The 20,407-nt window shown below is 49.5% G+C and overlaps 7 protein-coding genes across 7 annotated transcripts; 3 read left to right on the top strand and 4 right to left on the bottom strand.

The window, feature by feature from the left end:
• Nucleotides 1–203: 203 nt before the first annotated feature.
• Nucleotides 204–649, bottom strand: F5B22DRAFT_646060 (uncharacterized protein; the record flags this gene model as incomplete). Its single annotated transcript, XM_047978680.1, has 2 exons — nt 204–476; nt 551–649. The coding sequence occupies 2 exons, from the start codon at nt 647–649 to the stop codon at nt 204–206; spliced, it is 372 nt and encodes a 123-aa protein (XP_047831530.1).
• Nucleotides 650–800: 151 nt separating this feature from the next.
• Nucleotides 801–1,919, top strand: F5B22DRAFT_124636 (uncharacterized protein). The gene is made up of 3 exons (XM_047968914.1): nt 801–1,358; nt 1,435–1,449; nt 1,517–1,919. The coding sequence occupies exons 1-3, from the start codon at nt 951–953 to the stop codon at nt 1,835–1,837; spliced, it is 744 nt and encodes a 247-aa protein (XP_047831529.1). The 5' UTR covers nt 801–950; the 3' UTR covers nt 1,838–1,919.
• Nucleotides 1,732–3,788, top strand: F5B22DRAFT_124624 (fungal-specific transcription factor domain-containing protein). The gene is made up of 2 exons (XM_047968913.1): nt 1,732–2,042; nt 2,112–3,788. Exons 1-2 carry the CDS (start codon nt 1,972–1,974, stop codon nt 3,658–3,660), a joined length of 1,620 nt encoding a protein of 539 aa, XP_047831528.1. The 5' UTR covers nt 1,732–1,971; the 3' UTR covers nt 3,661–3,788.
• Nucleotides 3,789–6,002: 2,214 nt separating this feature from the next.
• On the bottom strand, nt 6,003–7,479 carry F5B22DRAFT_124758 (uncharacterized protein). Its single transcript, XM_047968915.1, has 2 exons — nt 7,062–7,479; nt 6,003–6,987 (listed from the first exon to the last, which is right to left on the bottom strand). The coding sequence occupies exons 1-2, from the start codon at nt 7,429–7,431 to the stop codon at nt 6,194–6,196; spliced, it is 1,164 nt and encodes a 387-aa protein (XP_047831527.1). The 5' UTR covers nt 7,432–7,479; the 3' UTR covers nt 6,003–6,193.
• A 938-nt stretch (nt 7,480–8,417) lies between these two features.
• On the bottom strand, nt 8,418–9,151 carry F5B22DRAFT_636017 (uncharacterized protein; the record flags this gene model as incomplete). Its single annotated transcript, XM_047977227.1, has 2 exons — nt 8,418–8,909; nt 8,942–9,151. 2 exons carry the CDS (start codon nt 9,149–9,151, stop codon nt 8,418–8,420), a joined length of 702 nt encoding a protein of 233 aa, XP_047831526.1.
• Nucleotides 9,152–15,326: 6,175 nt separating this feature from the next.
• F5B22DRAFT_124586 (stomatin family protein) lies at nt 15,327–16,843 on the top strand. The gene is made up of 2 exons (XM_047968912.1): nt 15,327–15,966; nt 16,037–16,843. Exons 1-2 carry the CDS (start codon nt 15,546–15,548, stop codon nt 16,693–16,695), a joined length of 1,080 nt encoding a protein of 359 aa, XP_047831525.1. The 5' UTR covers nt 15,327–15,545; the 3' UTR covers nt 16,696–16,843.
• A 254-nt stretch (nt 16,844–17,097) lies between these two features.
• F5B22DRAFT_604557 (ATP-dependent rRNA helicase SPB4) lies at nt 17,098–20,373 on the bottom strand. Its single transcript, XM_047974802.1, has 12 exons — nt 20,085–20,373; nt 19,991–20,028; nt 19,669–19,903; nt 19,537–19,607; nt 19,352–19,480; nt 18,674–19,169; nt 18,481–18,531; nt 18,272–18,337; nt 17,989–18,187; nt 17,861–17,884; nt 17,753–17,803; nt 17,098–17,684 (listed from the first exon to the last, which is right to left on the bottom strand). Exons 1-12 carry the CDS (start codon nt 20,206–20,208, stop codon nt 17,261–17,263), a joined length of 1,908 nt encoding a protein of 635 aa, XP_047831524.1. The 5' UTR covers nt 20,209–20,373; the 3' UTR covers nt 17,098–17,260.
• Between the last annotated feature and the right edge of the window lie 34 nt (nt 20,374–20,407).

Here is a 20,407-nt window from a genome sequence, read left to right as displayed (position 1 = left end):
TTTTAAATCCCTTAGGTAAAGTTGGAAAATAAGTTTTACCCCGCACTTAACCTGATTTTTTTATTTTCGCACTTTGTGGTAGTGGCCCACCCTAGAGGAGAATTCCGCGCGTGAAAATACCCTTTTCGAGCCCTTGGAATTGACTATGCTCTCGACTCTTGTCGATCGGCTAAGGGTTGGGCATTATTCAGCATTGAGGATCATCAAACAGGAGGGGTATTATTGAAGAAGAGGATTACGTAGTTGAGTGGCTGAGTTCCACGATGCTCCTTACCCGGCTCCCATGAGCCCTGGCTTTCGATATAAACGAAATGAAAGGGGAAATCGTTGACAGGTTCTCGTAGAGTCACAACCTTGCCCCATCCGGGACCGTCGAGATCCCTGATCGGAGTGGCGCCGGGAAGACCAGAGGCGCGCTCCAAGTCCTGGAGAGCCTCTACTGCGAACGCGGCACTGCCAAATACGTCATTGTCATCCTTTTGGGCGCAAAAAAAAACAAATGTTTAGAACCGTATCCTCTATAGAAGATTCTACGAGCCCTTCGCTCAACTTCAAGAAGGCCGAAGTCGAGCAAAAACAGGTGCGCTGTGTCGAGATCCTTGTACGTGTAGTACACGTGGGAGATTCGGTTGAGGTTAACTTTAGCCATGATTGATGAATTAACGTGGAAAGGCTGGGAATCAGATATCGAGATAGATGCTTCCACGGCAATGAACTGAGATGGCCTCTTAAGTAACGCGGATGGAACGAGCTAACCGTCCGTTCTCGCAACTAGTCGTTTGGCCCGACAGGTTGTAGTGGAGATGACCGCTTGAAGCCAACAAATTGAGACTGGCTCGAGACCGGACGCGCGCAGCATCGCGCAGCCTGAAGCGCCAGTCGGCTGAGACAAGCGACAACGTCGGTGTGTTTTCGCTCGAATTAGGAGGGAGTTGGCCCGACGGGCCCACATGCGATGCCCGCCACCCTCCTGGAAGAGGCTGGGGAGGTGGAGGCAGTCTCGACGCCGGGGCAATGAAGTAGGTCAGCCGAGAGGGTGCGCATTTCCAAGCACGATTGGAGAAACGACTGGGGGAGGTTGGAGAACGCATGGCCGAGAAGCCCAACTGCCGGTCAGTAGCAGCCACACAACTGCGCAGCGGAAACAGTCTGGTTCAGTCCGACTGCACGTTTTCTCTTTACTGCTGGGCACATTCATCAGGTTCTCCGGATCCAACGCTCGACATGGATCAGGAAGACGACACTGCGAGCCAGCCGAAAAGCGCCTCAGAGCAAGTGCGGCAGCAGGCGCGGCGTGCGCAGGACGGCGTGCTCAAGAGCCCCAATTCGTCGCCGTGGGCGTGCTATCAGTGCAGGAGGTAAGTCAAACAGGTCGACCCTTGATTCACTGCCCCGGTTCTCTCTTTTCCCCCGGTACACTAACTCCGAGTCCAGGAGAAAAGTCAAATGGTATGCGTATCCCTCTGCGCGATTCCCGATCAATTCACTGACACGTAGGCCTCTCGGTTGCTTCTAGCGACAAGACGACTCCTTCATGCCGGATATGCTTTCGCCATATGAAAGACTGCCATTACCCATCTACCGCACAGAGACCAGGCCCAAAGCTGGGTATGAGCCGCCTCTCACCTCCGTTGTCCAGCATATGTCCGCGCGTGCACCGCCACGCCTGTGTTCGCCGGCTGACTTTGAACGCCGCCAGGGAGCTATCGAAAGCGAAAAGCCTCGAATTCCCAACTCCCCACCCCCGATAGGGAGTGCCGCGCTAGCCGTCGAGACCAGCCGTCAGACTGCGCCAGCACTGGAACGAGCAGGCCAGAACGCCAGCAGCAGGCACTGAAGACCAAGGCTAGTAGCATATCCAACTGGATACTTCATCACTTCCACGAGAGGCAGGCTTATCGAGATGATGGCGAGAGCAGTCGAAAAGTCTCTCCTTCACCCGAGGCTCACTTCCTGCCCACCTTACCGGAAATGGTTCAGCAGAATAACGCTGCCTGCATATGTCATATTTTGGGCTTGGAGCAGAGTCAGTTATCTCGACTGTAAGCGTCCTGAAATCCCTTTTACAGGCGAATGAGAAGCGACATAGGCTGACTCCGTCTCGATGACAGGACTGATCTATATTTCCTTCACATCACATCCGTCTCACTGTTTCACCGCCCTACGTTCGAGAGACGCGTCTATGTAGAGCTTATGCCCGAGCAAGCGAGCACACTGCTGGCTTCCATGTTTTGCCTGGCCGCAAGGTACGCTCAGTCAGGCGACACCAGCGATCTCAACCGATACGAAGGCACCGGGGCGCTCCTTCCTGAACGCTTCTACGAGATCGCGTCGGACGCCACCCACAAGCAACTCCAGAATTGCGGAGATAAGCTTCCACCGCTATTTCTCCTACAGGCTCTCGTGTTAACGACTTACAATGAGCTCGTGATTGGCGTTCGAGGATTGGCGTGGAGATCCCTGGGGCTCGTTATCCGGATAGCCTACGAAATGGGACTTCACTTGGTGGACTTGCCATCCAGATCAACGAGAAAAGATGGCTCGGAGTCTGTCGAGGTGTGGATTGCCAAGGAGGAACGCCGCAGGGTGTGGTGGACCATATGGGAGCTCGAAGTATTCGCTACCACCATACGAAGATGTCCAATTGGCATGGACCAGAGTCAGCATGCCACACTTCTGCCAGTCGAGGACACTTTCTGGTTTGAGGGGAAGAAAGCGCCAAGCTGTTTTCTTGACGCTGACCCAACGCTTCGGTGGAAGAACCTGCAGAAGAGCGGCAATGAAAATGGCAGGGCGTGGTTTATCCTCGTCAACTCGTTCATGTGCGATGCGCACTCCCTGGCCAACCCTTCCGTGCCCCAGGGTGTTACCTTCGGTCGCGGCCAGCCTTCAGGTGCCCAGCGGCACTCCCGCTCTGCAGATATTGGTCCCCGACTAGTGGTCCTCGAGAACTGCGTCTCATGTTTTTCCATGGCACTGCCTAAGCAACTGCAGTATCGGCCATATTTATCATCTTCAAACGAAACGACCTCCTGTGATTCGACGACGCGAAAGAGAGGCTCCGACATACAAGCGATATATGTCATGACTCAGCTTGCAAAACTCATGATTCTGCACAACGACTGCTTCCGAGACGAACGTTCGGGTGGCGGCTCTCAGACCGAAGAGGCAGACCGTTCCTCCTCGAGCTCGATGCGCGGAGCACCTCGTCCTGTTGACGAAGCCACAACCCTTCTCAATGCCCTCTCGCCTAAATACCTCCACGCTGCAGAGCAAGTGATCAGCACTGTGCGCAATGCCACGCCAAATCATATTAGCGATGGCGATCCTCTTCTAGCAAACACTTTTTGGATGGTCGCTGCTATCCAGATCATCCAGGCGACATTCGCAGAGATGAAATCAGAGAGGCTGGTGGCGCAATCCAACCTCGACCTGCTACGTCTGACCCTGATCCAGCACAGGGACTTTTGGAATACCTCGTCCGTTCTGGTGCAGAATCTGGACAATCTGGAGGATGCGATGGAGAAAGTCCACTCCCGTGTGATCTCACTTGGTGCTACTCGGAGTCAGCCTTGCACATACCCACCGTCGCCAGATGAAGAGAGAGTCCCTTACGGCGTAAGACAAATACTTTCCACCCACATGATGCGCATATGCTGATGTCGTACAAGCAGAGAGATATTACCTTGACCCAGAATTCAAACTCTGCGGGAGGACTGGATCTAGAGCCTCTCATGCAGGGCCAAGACGCTTTAGGCGAACCTCAGGAAACCGAAATGTGTCAAAACAGTAGCGTTATTTCCTTCAATAGAGAAATTCAGCCTTGTGACACGACGCTTGACGGTGACTCCAGTATGGGGTTCTCCACGGACCTATCCATGGAAGCCATTATATCAGGAGTGTGGGAAACTTCGAATGTCCTTTTCTACAATAGTGACATTCTGGGGAATCTCAACGACTTCTCATAGCAGAATTGTTAAAAAGAAAAAAGTGTATAGCTGGGACTTTCAACGATACCAAATCTCCATTTACAGCCACTACGATAAAAACCAGATGCTGAGTGTATCTTCATACATACATGTTTACTACCTACCCTCCCCTTCAGCATTCTCTCAGATATGTCGCATATGTGGGAGAGATAAGATTTGGCAATTTGCGCACGTGAAGATGTTAAGGGAGTAAGAGGAATATTTTAAAAATAAATTATTGGCGCGATCATGGTTGATGTTTCCACAGTGGGACCTGAGCAGCCGCGAAAAATCACTATTTTAATAACAATCTGTAATAAGCATAGGGTAAAAGACTGGTACGTGTAATAGAAGAAATGGGAATTTCTAAAGAATGCAGCCCCTGTGATTATGACCCTCCTATAGAGAGTTCTGATACTTCTAACAACAATATAATCCGAATTAAGAAGTCTGCGCTATTGAACCTGGTCATTAATAAAGCGAACTTGATATACGTTTGCAAATATATATATGACGTACTGCATAGCTACTACAAAGTTTTGCCAAAACGCTTTGTCGATATTGTCTGCTAGTACGCTGTAAACTATTACCTTCTTGCAGGTAAGTATAGCCCGCTTAAGGTTTTTAATACGCAGATAGTTCTCAGCCTAACCGAAGAGCAGCTTAATACGATCGCGGGCAAGGAGGCACATGTTCAATAGCATCGAGAGAAGCTAAGTCGCAACATTGCCAACTTCGAGGCTGCGCTAAAGGTGTTGAAGGGTTCAGGATAGGGATAGGGGACAAGACGAGATTGCGTTGGATTCCTTACACGCCACTAGACAACTTCTCGCTTTATGCTTCCTTAATCGTTTTCGGACCTTATATTAGGTGATGCCATACGCTAGTCATGCTTGTGAAAGATTCATAGCTCCTAGTGAGATCTCTTTAATTAATAAATTAGTCAGTTGCCAAAAGGTTCTATTGCAACATTGACGGATTAAGCGTACTCCTCGGTCAAAGGTCTCGAAGCAGCGTATAACCTTGTAAAGGCAGCGTCCGGCAGGGGTTTTCTCTACTAGTTACGGATACAGCGCCGAGGGCTTATGTGCTGGTCTTGCTATAAGCTCGACAAATTTTAGCTGTTTGCGCGCAAGTTTATCTTGTCTTCTTTTGACCTAGGGGCGTGAATGAAAGGGTATTGGGGAAAAGACATTATGAGTAGTTGCAGTATTACCTGACCTTGAATACAGTCCTTACCGACACCACCCTCTGCATGGGCTTTGACATGATGGTGAATGTTTCTTTTCTCTTCTTCTTCTTCTATGTCTTCCTTTATTTCCCCCCTGCTCACCGGCCACCCATATGTTTCCGCCCGACCGTCACATACTTATGATCTCACTAACACGGAGTGGGTCCACCATCCCGTGTCAAGTGAACTGCATGACGAAAGAGTATTGAGTCCCCAAGCCCGTATTCTCTAAGGCGATACGGATCTCGCTGATCTCTTGGCTTTCGTATGATTCTCGTAATGCCATGATGTCAATACACGTATGATTGCTTGCGATCTTCAGCAATTGTAAAGATAATAGCTAGTCGTTTGCCTTGAGTTTTCTGTGTGACCATGAGGCAGTTGTGTTGTAGGAGTTTATTGTGCTGCCGTTGAAATCAAGGGGTTGTTGGATGCCTAGTTGTGTACGGGGCCAAGCTGTAAGGCTTGCCTTCTGAAGCTCGTCTTCTTCAAGTTGAGAGAAAGTGTTGGTTGCACGAATAAGTGTGTCATCCGTTTGTATACCACCAACACCGAAACATGACTTATCATGGGCTCTGGAGGGGTCTGTGGGTAGCAAAGGCGACGACGGCATCGAAAATTGATTTAAAGTGTTTTTGAAAGGCCTTTAGAACAGTACTATTGTTTCTTATCGCTTCCGCCGATCGAGAGTGGTGATGCTGCCCATGTTGGTCACGCGGGGCTCGGCGAAGTTCCGGAACTGGCGGCTACACGATAACCCGGGCGCTTGATGATAACGGGGAGGTTCAGAGACCACGAGGACAGCGAAAAGGCTCTTCTCATCGCAGGCCTCGGTACGGAATATCGGAAGATTGCTCAAGACCTATTACCTTTCAGCCACAAGCCAAAATTCATAACCGGAAGGCGAAAACAGCTGAAGACAGGGATATGGTACTTGATGCCCTTCCCAAGGATTAACCGATGAACCCTTGCCGCCTTGGAAAATCAAAATAGTCTAGGTACTAACGGACCATCCGCGTAATCCAAGCGTCAATAGGCGATCTATCTCCGTTGAACCATCCGCCGCGCAAACGCCCTGCCCCTCCATTTCGCGGAGCAGTTTATCAATGTACTCGGCAGCCGCGGAAAAGTGAATAATGTGAGCAATTGCGCGGTGGAGGGCAAGCAGTCGAGCCGATGGGGGGTCTATGGTCCTATTTTCGCTTAGGTAGAGCGTTCGGGTGAGGGGAAACTCTGGTAGAATGTAGCGGGACAAGAATGAGTCAATGCGATAGGTATGCGGCTGCGAGTCGGCAACGGGCTCGAAGAATATTTTGAACTCGCCAAAGTGGACATGGAAAGGTCGGGTAAGCGTGAGGGCATTCCGTGGCCTGTCGATGTCACCGGCTTCAATTAGGTGTACAACTCCGGTATCGAACATGTTCAGAATTGCGAGAGCCGCTTTCTTAGAGGGGCTAAGCTCGTGATTTGCGTCAACCTTCATCAGTGAATGGGGAATGATATGCGCCACCTCCAACGGCCCGGGGCGGTTTGGATCCTGGTAAAGCAGATTGCCATCATCATCCAGAGCGTTTGTCTCGCCAGCCTTGTCCATTCGGGCTTGTGCTTCAGAACTGTCGAAGCTATGCGATATGACACAGCGGTGGTGGTCGCGAATAAGACAGGCTCCCCGCAAAGCGGACAGCCGATCCGGTGTACCGGCAAAGGTTCGCGGTCCGCCTTGTACTTTCTCTATTGCGGAATGAAAAACGGGCGAGGGCTGTGGCGTCTTCTTGATCGAGGCTTTTACTAGAAACATGACAGAATGCATTAGCCTTGATGCTAAAGGGTTACGTACAGAGTCAACAAGTGAACGGACTTACAAGGAAGGAAGAACTGATCCATGAGGTAGTCGGCAAAGGCAAAAACGGAGGAGCGCAAGGCCTCGGGATCGCCGTCGTCGCCGGTGCCGTCCCTCACGATGGGGAGATCGACAGAGAGAAAAAAAGCCCGTAGGAAATTGTCGCGGGCTTCGTCAGAGAGGGCATATTGGTATGTGAGGCTGATAAGTCGAGGCGGACTGTAGGTTTGGCTACGAGCGCTGCTGTCGATTTCGGAGTCGGGGAGAAAATGATTGACGATGCGGTAGAACCGGCGCTTGGCGTCAGCTCGTTGGATTGTACTGAGTCCCTCAGTCGAGGAAAAGTCGAGTATTCCTTCAAGTGATAATTGATGCCGATGGAGCGGGGGCATTTTTGGAGTTGAACTGGAGACGTCACATTACCGGGAAAGGCATGCTAAAAATGACAGATTAGCGCTTGTCGACTACCTATATATATCGCAGGCGCACGGCCCGCGGGTAACGTTGTCGACAATGGTGCCCCACCGGCTCGCACAGGCAATCCCTGAAGGCCTTCTCTTCTCTGTAGGGACGCTTCCAAGTATACGTCCAGACGTCCTCAAGGCGATGATGGTTCTGAATTGGCTCAATATGCTGGATTAGTGATAGGTCTTTTGTTCGCGCTACTCAACACCATCGTCGCCTAGCAGACTCGCACGACAGTTCATCGAACATTGTACCGACTATCTTGTCGCAGCCCATATCATCATGTCGCTATCATCTTTTACGGGAGTTGATGTGAGACTCTACCGGAGTCCTGAGACATAGTTTAAGTACCTACACATATCCGTCGAGTCTAGCTTCATCTGTTGGACGTATATCTACCTAGCACCCAAGCATTTCGGTAGTTGAATAAGGCCTAGCCTAGGCTGACGACGCGATGTAGTTCGAGTCCGGATTAAGTAGTAGTAGCTGATCCTAGATGCTCATCTTAGTATTGACCAATAGAGATGTTTGTCAGGCACTTCACTCGACTTTACGGTGACTATTGTGACTTGATAGATTCCTCCAGGCTTGAATATTGACTTGCTGGCAATGAAGTCTTTTATGAGTCCCGGCGCCACCGGGCAAAGTCGATCAAGACATATGATCAAGACGTACTTTCCTGATGGAAGTTTGGATGATAACGATCGCTGTACCTACATGTAGTCAAAGGACGACACCGGCCGTCAAGGAGCTGGGCGCGATCTCCCCTTTACTGCCCAGCCTTCGAGAGATGCAAATATTTTGACTCCTGTCATTCTTCACTACTGCCCTCCTACTCAATCATGAGCCATGTTCATCATTTCAGTCACTATGAGCAAAGTCGCCATGAGTCTACTCGGGTATCTATCTACCGCTAACCCTCTCCCTGATCATAATACCGCTCACCCTCACCATCAAACTGCGAAGCACTATGCTGCCAGTTAAGCATATGCTTGAGCTCATGAATCAGCACCCACTGATCATTGAGATTCTCCGCCTGTCGTTCCCAGTACGGCTCACCAGGACGCTCCCCATCCTCCCTCACACGGTCGAAGTAGACGGTCGATAGCCCAACCACGTGGTTCTCCGTGTTCTCCAGATCCACATCTCGGACAACGACCAGAGCGCTGCGCCAGCTCGATCCGCCGATGTCATACCGTTGGATATGCCATTCCTTGGAGGCTTGTGCCTCGCGCGCGGCGATCTCGCTGCTCTGGTGCGAAATGCAGCGTTCGACGGAGGCTCCTGGCAGCCCGTATACGTCAAGTCTGTCCCTCTCGTATTCGTCACGCGTGTCGTTTCTGTCATGTAGGATCACCGACTCTAGAGCACGTGCCACGCGCTCGAGATGGTCTGGGTCGGAGGCCTGGCGCCGGTGTAGTAGATCTGGAGGGAAACGCGCGGGCGCGGAATCCCACTTGGGTGGGCGCGTGTGATGCCAGTTTGCGGGTCGGAGTTGTTGTGGTAGGTGCGGTAGAGCCAGGTGTTGCGGAATGTGCTGATGAGAGAGACTGATGGGTCGCTGTCTGAGACGCGCCGCGTCACAGTGATTCCGCTGGCTTCTGCTGGGAGCATGCCCCGTCGTAGGTGCTGAGGGGTACGTCCCATGACTTTTGTAGTAGGCCGTGCACGGTGCTTCAACAGACGGTGTTGAGCTGATGCGATTGTGCGCAAAGACGACCGAGCATATATAGCCGTGGGCACTCAGAAAGAAGCCACCGCAAGACCGGGATGGGCAGCCGAATTGCGGGAGATCAAGATATGGTTGCGGTTAACACCTTGCCATTTAAATGTCGCCAGGTAGCTGTTTTAAAGTTAGAGGTGAGACAGAGGCGAGAGTGAGGTGAGAAGTCATCATTGCAACACTTTCATTTCACACCCTTTCGATTGGAAATGCATATCATCATGGGCGACATTCGTCTCCGACAATTTGAATAATACCTACCTACCTAAGGTAAGCTCTCATCTCCGTTCCTTTTCAAAAGCCTTAGTTTATGGAGTAAAAAAAGTGTAACTAAACTAACACGCGTTTCGAATCCGCGGTCTCTTAGCGCGTTTGCAAAAAGCGAAGTTTCTGAAGTTGCTGATTGTTGTTGCTGGTGATGAGAACCATTCCGTAATAATGCAGGCAGGTCCAGGGAGGTAGCTACTTCGCTGACATGGTGCACTGGTATCGTATTTTATATACTAACGCTACTTCCCCCTCAGGCAATAGCACGTTACTTAGGAAACAAAGAATGTTCCTAACACATGATTTGAGCTCGCGGTATTTCGGCACGTTTGTAAAAATCGACGTTCCCGGGGTAACTGATTAGTATGCTGTGCTTGATGTTTATATAGAGACTATTGGGCATATTGCTACAAAATCCTCGGTAGTATCTGGTTGAGGGTCTCGAGATGTTGCCCCCTCAGACTCAGTAGGTGTCAAAGACTGCACCCTTTCAGTTGGACCTCATTCGGGCGATGGACGTGGCTATGAGATAATACTAATGGATAACAACAATTTGTATCGTACAAGAAATCACTGATATTAGGACGCGAGCCCAACACAATACGCCTCTCCCACCCAGAAGCCACTTAAACAACCCGACGACACAGCCGGGAACTGCGCATCCGTAATCTGATACTTGGTCTCGACGACGCCGCAGTCATCGCCAGGCACGGGTACATACCATGCATTGCAGTTCGATGGCTGACCATCTTGTGTCGGCGCCGGCGGCGTAGGAGAGGTCGGCGACAATGTTGTGGTTGTGGCCTTCGTCGTCGTCGTTGTCGTCGTTCCACCTGAGACCGAAGCCCTCCCGATACAGTAAGCCTCGTCAGCCCAGAATCCGTTCACACAATCAGAGGAGACGGCGGGATTCCACTCGAAGAATTGAGCGGCCGTGATGCCGCCCCTTAAATCAGCAGGCCGATCAGGTCCCACGACCGAAGCGAACTATGGGGACTCCAGATTGACGTGGTATAATGGTCTGATATTAAGCAAAATGTATTGTCAAATTGCAGGTATGCAGTAGCTGGCAGGGAAACTTCCTCTCTTGCCGTTTAATTCTCCGAACCACCATTCGTCATCTGATTCCGTCCGTTTCAAAAGAAGTATACGATCACCCTTCTGAAATGAGAGTTCATCGTTCTGTGAGGCATCATAACTATACTGTGCAACCATTAGTTGAGAGGTGGACTTGCGAGGGGGTGGTGGTGGCGGCGGCAGTTTCTTGGGTTTTGGATCATTTCTGTCTTCAACATCGACCACCCCTGCTACTAAAGACTGCTCGACTCCATCCTCGTCGATATCCCCGAAAGGACGAAGCGTGGATCTAGGGGACCAGAGTCCATGTGGCGGACAGTGAAAGTCCATCAAATGGCGCTTGAAGTCCTAGCAAGTACTGGGGAAATCGTCCAGTCCTTCTCTAAAGGCTGCTCCATCAGGTAGGTAAAGTGTTGTCTTCGTGGCCATCGCCTTGGCCGCACACGCAACGGAAAATTGAGCTCCGCTCGCAGTTCGTTCTGTATGTACTAGTACAAACGAAAATAAGTACAACTGCCCGTCACGATGCCGAATAAAGTTCTCACCAATCGGACTTGCTCTGCAACCTTCGTATCAATGGGGGCACCTTACTCCACAAGTATGCATTGGAGGAGATCAAAATATTGCATCAGAGAACTGGTGGCTGGGCCGGTATTTTTACCTCGAAGTCTTTTTCTCCGAGATACTCGAGGCCTCATGCCATGACCGATAGTTCTCATGAACTGCATCAAAGTCCGTGGCTCTGAGATTCGACTCCAGGGGAAGCACGCTAAATACCTACCACAGCGTGAGTTGATCTGCGAAACTTGTAATATAGGAATGCGTAGCACTTACTCTTCCCAGATATTTTTGATCCTGCTCCGTCCATACCGCCCCTTTTTACCCAATGAAGTCTCCTTATTAAAGGTTCCATCTGGTTTCAAAGGGAGGGCAACTTTTAGCGCAAGCCCTTAAGCGCCTAAACAGCTCTCGAGATATACGCTAGCCGAGATCTTTCGTCGAACCATAGTGTAGCGAAAAAGAGAATCAAGACCACTTCTCTGGTAGGGGAGCCTGGCGAATGGATCATCGAAGAATAAGTGTCTCTGATCTGCCGGTTCGCTAATTTATACCAGAGTCGAAATGCGATGCAGGTCTCGACGCGGTATCGGCTCCAGGAGCCTGATTTGCTTCCTCAGGCATCCTCAGTTCGAGGATGAATACGCTTGAGGCCTTGGTGAGCCAGTTTCGGATTTGCGCTGCGCGTAGGAGCCATGTTCAGGTTTTGGATAGGGAAGGAACTCTTAAATGCTCGAAAGTCGGCACGAATGCTGTATTCCATATCTGGACCTCAAGTATCTTGTGGTACCTTGGCCACAATCTGCTGTAATGTGAGGTATCTCTCAGTATCTCGAATTCGACGAGTCCGGAAGTAGAAAGGATGTCGTTGCACTCGTGGTTTATACCACTAAACCACTGATGCTAGACATGGTGATCATGTGTCCATGTTGATTGCACTCTAAATTATAAACTATATCTCTTAGCGGAAACTTCAAATATCGAATCACTGAAAGTTATCGTACTAGGTCCATAGTGAAGCACCCAAGAAAATTACAAAGTTCTCAGCGCCCCGAAAAGGAACCGTATTGCATCACATTGGAGCTTCGCTGATCTTTAACCGATGTACTCTATATAGGTACAAGTAGTTCTTGTGATTAGTGCCCGAGGGTGGAAGCAGAAACTTAATTCATCACTAGCTACCTAGGGAGACGTATTTGCCTCAAGGTCTCGGTCGCCCGAGGTATGTTATGCCTAAGATGGCTGTGCTAGCTGGGAGGCTGCGCCTTGTGAAAATCTAGAATGAGTTGTCGGATGTCCAAGACAAGCACTAAGGAATGTCATTTCCCATTTCAGCGTGGGAAGGGCTTAGACACTCAGTTTGAATCCAATCAATCATCAATCACGATACGACTGTATTTGACGACAATATAAGGAAACATGTAAATAGGTTACAGCGTATTATGAGTTACAATAGAGGCGTTGGCATTGTATCACCACCCATCATTAGATGTACAGTTTCTCATTGTCTTCAACCCGTTCTGCTACAGCTGCGTGTAGAAGTTTGGATCAATTCACGTCCCATCTTTGAACACTGAGCTTTCACGATAGAAACCAAGGACGAAAAACCAAGAGTTGATATGTGATTAACAACTTGGGATAATTAAATATGCGAGGCACCGTTGATGCGGCGTATGAATTGAAGCCCGAGGCAGTGCCATTATACTCTGTCCTCTATGTAATAATGCAACGAAAAGACACAGCCACGAATCCCGCCTGGGGGTGCTCGTCGTAGTCCCTAGGTTTGACTCATAGGAAACTAGGTATCTGTTTGCTGCACTAGCCTCCTTAAACTAGTCGTGTCCATGAGCAAACGGAACTCAAGACGACTGCCTAGAACATGACAATCAATTCCGGTACCCCTTGCATTAATAAATGTTGATATTCCTGGCGTCAAGATCCACGTCACATGTAAGCTCTTACGCTCTGCTAAATGACGGACCTGGAATTTATTATAGATCGATTTTGAATGAAAATCCCCTCCCACTTCGCGCCGGCACAAGAGGCGAGAATTCTTAGGAAGCTCAAGGTTAAAACCAGAGATAACATGCTTCAATATGTGACTGACAAACTTAATACAGGGTCTTTTAGTCTCTGGCTAACTAGCGATATTCCTTCGAGACTGAGGCTGAGCGCAAAGTTTAAGCCTCGTCTAAATACGGTGTATTGGCATTTTAGTACCGCCTGCCGGCAGACTAGTTTCATTAGTTTGCAAGGGCGAAATGAATATACTTGTGGTAAGGGAACGCGGAAAAATTCGGCGGCGGGCAAGAGAACAATGGTGAAGGGATCATGGCGGAAACGAAAACTTCGCAGAATAGTGCAATATTGAGCTTGGCGCGTCATTCCTAGTTTGGCAATGTTCTAGAAGAGAAGTGGAATTCGATGACACACTGGTGGCTTGGAACAACCTTGCGCAAACCATGTTGGACAGCTGACCTCGAGGTGCAGTTGCTCACCGTTACACTGCTCTCACCGTATCATCGTCATGGATTACTGGATGGGGAAACCGCTCTGCCCATAGCCCATAACCCATAGTCTATAGACTCTTAGAACCAAGTTATGCCAAGAATATTTTGAATTGCACTTTGAGGCGCTGCGGTAGTTAGTGTACCTACGCCGCAGAGCGGCAGGAATAGTCCAGGTTAACTTGAATGTTTGTAAAGGGATTGCCACACTAGCCGGGCGTCGGTTGATACCCAGACAGACCCAGACAGACCCAGACAATGAGTGGCACGTCTGGGGCAGTGTAGAAATCACGCGGCTGGGAATAGCTTCGGCTACAAGTGTTTAGTTTGGAAGCGGTCTTTTTAATCTGACTTGGCATGCCCGTTTGGGCACCCAATCCTTTGGTGGAGACGGGAGCGTGGGACATCTCTGGTGCCGGGAATGGCAGATTTAGAGACTTATCGACTTCATAACACCAAACAGAAATCAACTATGTCATAATCACATAAGTAAACTACATTTGAATAGCCTACCTAGGTAAGCAATAAGACGCATGAGACAGAATAGTCGAGATGCTGCGAAGCTGAAGAGGGATGTAATGTTTTGTTTGCGTAACAATCGCCATATCGGCAAAGCGGCACCACCATCTGGGATTAAGCCCTGCCTGTATAGGCACGCTAAATTCGTATGGAGCCGGTTACAGAGGCGAGAGAGGTACCCATCTCTCGCTTTTGGATTCCGCTGTGTACCTACTTAATTGACTATGGTAGGTAATTACTTAGTTTTACCTCGATCTGACCATCTACCATAAGTAGTGGCACGGAGTATATCATTGGAATTTTTGATTCGTATCATCGCAAGTCCCTGGCTACTTAGCTAAAGCAGGTACTTAGATAGGTAGGACCTAATTCTGAAAGCTTTCAGTGCCTTTTAATCAGCCCAACGGGGCGCAATTATCCTCCTCCTCCTCCTCCTCCTCCTCATCATCATCATTATTACCTATCGGGCCGTATCTCGCGTTCAAGTGTCATGACCAAAGTCCCGTCCGTCAGCAACAACGTGTCTGAACGGGCAAGATACGTAAGTAGTAGAATAAATCCCCTCATCAACAAGCCTCTCGGTCTGCACAGACCCCCGCTAGCGCAGGCGTGTCAGAGGCATCATTGGCTCGGCGGGCAGAGTGAAGCTGCATGCGGCATCCCTTAGCTCTCCCTTAAGTAGCACTTCAACCAGCTCACCAGCTTCCTTTCGAGTGTGTCGAGTGTGTTCAAGGTCTGTTCAAGGCCAAAGTGGTCCCACTCCGGGGTACCGGGGATGGGTAGGATGGGTAGGATGGGCAGAGATGGGTCCCCCATCGCGGCTGTGCTGCATCTCATTACATCACGCCAACAGATCGTATCGAAGCTAGCAATACGAAGCTATCTGGGTAGAATGATTGTAGCTCTGGCAGACTCTGGGTCTGCGAGGGTCTGTCAGGGTCTGTCGAGGTAAGGTTGGGAGTCAGTCCATGTACTGCCTACCTACCCAAATACTACCTAAACGTACTTATGTAAGTGGTAGGATGTCAAGATGCATATGCGATGAAGCTGTGATGATGATGTACCGAATCTACTTGCAGCAGCCGTAGCTGCCGTCTCAAGATACATGCTCGAAACTCAAATACAAATAGAAGACGTCCCCCCTCCCCCCTCGTGCCTTTCTAGTACTATACTTACTTACTCTTCCACACGTACTCCATTGTTTCACCCGCGCCACTGTTCCCGGCATTCCAAGATCCCGTCTATATACTCGTACCAAACCCGCGCTCCCGCTACTCGTCTTTTACTACCTACTCAATCAATCAATCAATCCAGTCAATCTATCTGAATATTGCTTCCATCGTCACACAACCCCACGCTGGCTGCCAATAGCTTCACCCGCCTGATCGACATGGACACCCACACCGAGACCAGCACAATGTCCACCAACGCTGCTGGCAAGATCCCAGACAAGGGCCAGACAAACGGCTCCTCGTCCACCGCGCCCGCCTTCCGCCCACAACCCGCCATGAAAGTCGAGCCCCCGCGCCAGGAAGACTTGCAGCAGAGCTACGCTCAAATCGTCGACGCCAATGCCAACCCGGACAACTGGTACGGTTCCATGATCAACGCCTTTGGCGCCTGCATTGGAACCCTCGGTGCCGTCCCCTGCTGCATCTGCTGCCCGAACCCCTACAAGCAGGTCCACCAAGGCAACGTTGGCCTGGTCACCAAGTTCGGCAAGTTCTACAAGGCCGTCGATCCCGGTCTAGTCAAGATCAACCCTCTCAGTGAACGTCTCATCCAGGTCGATGTCAAGATCCAGGTTGTTGGTATGTCCCGACTTGTTCCTATGTAACCCGCACTATCTGGTAAGTTGAGGCTGACAGTCGCATTCCACAGAGGTTCCCAGACAAGTCTGTATGACCAAGGATAATGTTACCGTCGACCTTACTTCCGTCATCTACTACCACGTCACACGACCCCACAAAGTCGCATTCGGTATCCAAAACGTGAAACAGGCTCTAGTTGAGCGTACGCAGACCACTCTACGCCATGTCGTCGGCGCCCGTGTGCTACAGGACGTCATCGAGCGTCGCGAAGAGATCGCCCAGAGCATTGGGGAGATTATTGAGGACGTCGCGTCGGGCTGGGGTGTCCAGGTAGAAAGCATGCTGGTCAAAGACATCGTCTTCAGCGCCGAACTCCAGGGATCACTGTCCATGGCTGCCCAGAGCAAGCGTATCGGTGAAAGCAAGATCATTGCTGCTAAGGCCGAGGTGGAATCTGCCCGTCTCATGAGACAGGCTGCCGACATTCTAAGCTCTGCTCCCGCCATGCAAATCCGCTACCTCGAGGCCATGCAGGCTATGGCCAAGACAGCCAACTCAAAGGTCATCTTCCTGCCCGCTGCCAATCAAACCATGCCTAGCACGTCGGCTTTCAACGCTGCCATAGCCGAGACCAGCAAGAGTTTTGCCGAGGGTGAAGGCGACTTTGACAAATCCAATGATGATGGCTTCCAACAGGCCATGCATGCTCGAGTTATTGAGAACATTTAAGGCTCTGATTTCACCGTGACTTTCAACGCCTCCAAGATTGCCTTGCCGACTGCCGCCCCAATAATTGAAGTAAAAAAAAAAAAAAGCAACAAAAAAATTACATGGCCGAAGGGCGCCGAGCTTCGCTCGCAGTTTGATGATTTCTTGATTTCTGGAACTGGACTTATGGCGGTCGGATTATAATACCCTTGTTTTTGTATCGCATTCACGGATACCCATACTCTATCTCATGGATACCCAAAATCGCTCGTTAGCAGAGGAAGGCGATGACTGGGTGGAGGAATGTCATTCGGGCCTTATGTTATCGTACCTTTAGGTTCCAGTGCTATAATATAACGAAATTGTAAAATTTTGCCTTGCGTGTCTCTACTGTGCATATTCTGACTAGTAAGCTGGAAATTGGTCAGGTTGATAGGTATTTCAAAGACAACTGGGTTGAGTAGTTAGTTCACTATTCTTTCCATACCCATTTCTCTCTCCGAGACCTCGCATCACGCACATCGTAGGTATTAATGCAATATATACACTGTTATTGAAAAAAAAAAAAAACGTCTTAGTCCAGTATCTAATCGAAGCCCTCGAAATCATCACCACCATTGGTCTCGCTCTGCGCGTTCTCGGCAAGCCTTTCTTGATTTTTCTTGCGGACGGCGGCAAGTAGCTGCACGAGATCCATATCACGCGCCTTCTCCTCGTCCGTCATCTTCTCTCGGCGCTCCGCCTCTCGCTTCCGCTGTCTCTTGTCACGGCGTGCGACCCTTGTCTCCTCCTGTTCTTGCTTACCGCTCCAGGCCTCAGCGTTGCGTTTACGCTTCGCCTGATGTGCCTCTGCGTCTGCTGCACTGGGAGCTTCGGCGTTTAGTGCCTCTAAACGCTGGTTTTCTCTAGTTTTGTTCTGGTATGCAAAGGTATCCCAGTCTATGTCACAGCCCAGGGAGCGATCTCCTTTAAAATGACGAGCTTCGGGCATTTTGGGAAGTCGAAGTAATCTTTTAGTTTTAGATCAGGTTAGTCATTACACCGCTTAGGAGAAATGTTATCTTGGGTCTGAACCTACCCCCATCCGTTACCTAGCGCCGCCCAGTCAAGGTCACCTATGCGAAAGATACTATTGTCGAAATCAGCAATTCGGTCTTCAACTCTAGGCGAGATGAAGAAAAGTTACCTGCTAGCTGTGTGCTTGCTATAACTAATTCAGATGTTAGCCTTGTAGATTGAAGTTCATAGGGAGTGGGAAGGCACGGAAAAAGCTAGCGTTTGCTCTTGTCTATCGCCTACGCAGAATTCACTAACCTTCTAACCCAACTAACAAAAGCCTTTTGTGCTTTATCATATAACGCTCTGTCCTTCTTCGCCATATTTCGTATTCTTGTAGTCATTTGGTTCGCATCAGAGTCTGAAACTTCGACATCAAATTGCGCAAATGGCGTTATCGGCGTTTTCCTAACATCTAAGAACGTGACATAATCGCTCTCGTTCGGCTGTATGAGAACTGAGGATATGGTCAATATTCGTTATCCTTCGTCGACATTTGTCAAGAGACAGAAAGGGATAATTGAGGTGGAGATAGACTAACCAACTGAAAGCCCTCTTCTCCCTGCACGGCCTGCTCGTCCACACCTATGCAAGAATGTTTTAGGGTCTATTCACAAAGTGAGAGTTAGCGACAGGCGGTGGCAACTATAGCAGAATACTAAGAAATAGAAGCGAGAGATCGTTGATCCAACAGGGTCATGGTTCCCGTTAAAGCAACCGAATTCAAATTAAATGACTTAGGGCACGAACCTGTTGGGGGATCGATCTGTAATACGAAATCTACAGCAGGGAAATCCAGTCCTAGACGCGCCAACAGTTAGCCATTGATGCCCAGCATAAAATAGATGTATAGGATTTTCTCAGCGACTCGAAGTTAGGAGCGTAGGCTGCGGTAAACCAACAGCGCAGTACTTGGGTTATCAACGAGATAAGGATTTCTAACCTCTTGCTGCAACATCGGTAGTCAGAAGTATAGACGGCGACGTGGCGTTTAAGAATCTTGAAACTCCCTTTTCCCGTACTTTTGCCTCTTGCTTCCCGTGCAATATGTTTAGTTGAAAGCCTTCGGGTAATAGCGCTGGAAGTATATGGGAGAAATAATCAACTGCGGCGCAAGTCGATAAGAATATAATACTCCTTAGGGGCCTGGGCTCCAGATGTTGAAGTAATCGAACGACCGATGGAAGCTTTTTATGGGATTCAGTAAGAAGGTAGGTCATTTGAAGGCTTGCAGGGGTCTTGCGCTCCTCGATAACATCTCCTGATTTTGTCTTCACCCTGACGGAAATTTTCACGGGATTCCTTAGACCGACGCGAATGATTTCAGAAACTGCTTCACCGACGCTTGCAGAGAAGAGACCAGTCCGTCTTTGTTTCGGTAACCGTGAAAGGATCCCCTGAAGGTCCGCCTTGAACCCTAAATCTAGCAAACGATCTGCTATGAATCAGCAAGATGTGAATTTGCAGGCGTTATATCGATGAACTTGAAAAGCGAGCCTTGGTAGGTAGAAGACGAATTACTAAGATTTACTCACTATAGAAGTCAGTAAGAGACTCAGGACATCGCCGATGTAATTTACTCAAGAGGGTAGAATTAGACATGCGTTGATACATACCCTGCCTCGTCTAACACAAGCATTTCGAAACTTGACTGGGGACAGTGAACATGAGGTGAAGAGAGGAAATCATTAAGTCGTCCAGGTGTTGAAATGATGACGTTGGGCGAATGTTTTAGAAAGAAACTTAAATCCTGAGTTTTCAATTAGCTAAAAGGGATGCGAGAATTGGTGGCGCGGTCCGGGTTACCTGAGCAGGTGATATGCTGCTGCCTCTGCCGCCTGAGAGCAGTTGTGGAACTATAGCTGGAGAACTTGTGCCTTTAAGCAATCGCCAATTAGAGACCGTGGCTTGAGATCTGAAGTCGTGACAGAAACTTACTGGGCCGTTTCTCTTCATCGGATGAAAGATACGGGGCTACTTCAGCAGAAACAGGATGGAACGCGACCAAATCAGTGAGAGTCTTGTGAATCTGAATGGCGAGTTCGCGAGTTGGCGCAATCACTATGCCAGCTATGTGGTGCTTTTTCGTTGGCTCTTCAAGACGGAGTATGCGATGTACCAAAGGAATCAAGAAGGCAAGTGTCTTGCCGCTGCCTGTTACTGCCTCGACGACCTACTATTGTCAATGTCCAATGTTCCATGAATATGCGTGTGCCCAGCACAATTCAAAGACAAATCCAGGGGGAGAGGGGTCACAAACCACATCCTTATGTCCCGTACCCATCAATGGCCATACACCTATTAAAACAAGTATGAGTACACAGTTCCATAGTGATGAGCGGTGGTTGGCATACTGGCTTGGACAGGCGTAGCCCGGGCAAATCCCATTGCTGAAACGGCATCTTGAGACCAATCTGGAAAGCCTAGTGAGCTCCAGGCTCGGGGGTCACTCTTGGGTGTCTTCGTTTCGGACGGCATCTCTCAAAATTAAACAAAAGAATACATTAAATCATTTATTATCTTCGCTTTTCAATATCCGATCCAGCTTCTTCGATTACATATGCATTCAAGCGAGATTAATCCGATACGCTCTTCTCAGCTGCGAGCACCGAGGCGCGATGAATAGGTGGTACCTCATCATCGTCCAGGGAAAATTTAGGCGGTGGATAGCGGCAGT

The sequence above is a fragment of the Xylaria bambusicola genome (assembly GCF_022495145.1).
Source record: "Xylaria bambusicola strain CBS 139988 unplaced genomic scaffold F5B22scaffold_17, whole genome shotgun sequence".
Classification (NCBI taxonomy): Eukaryota; Fungi; Ascomycota; class Sordariomycetes; order Xylariales; family Xylariaceae; genus Xylaria; species Xylaria bambusicola.
Note: the sequence above shows the minus strand (reverse complement) of the source record. Positions and strands in the feature narration are given on the sequence as shown.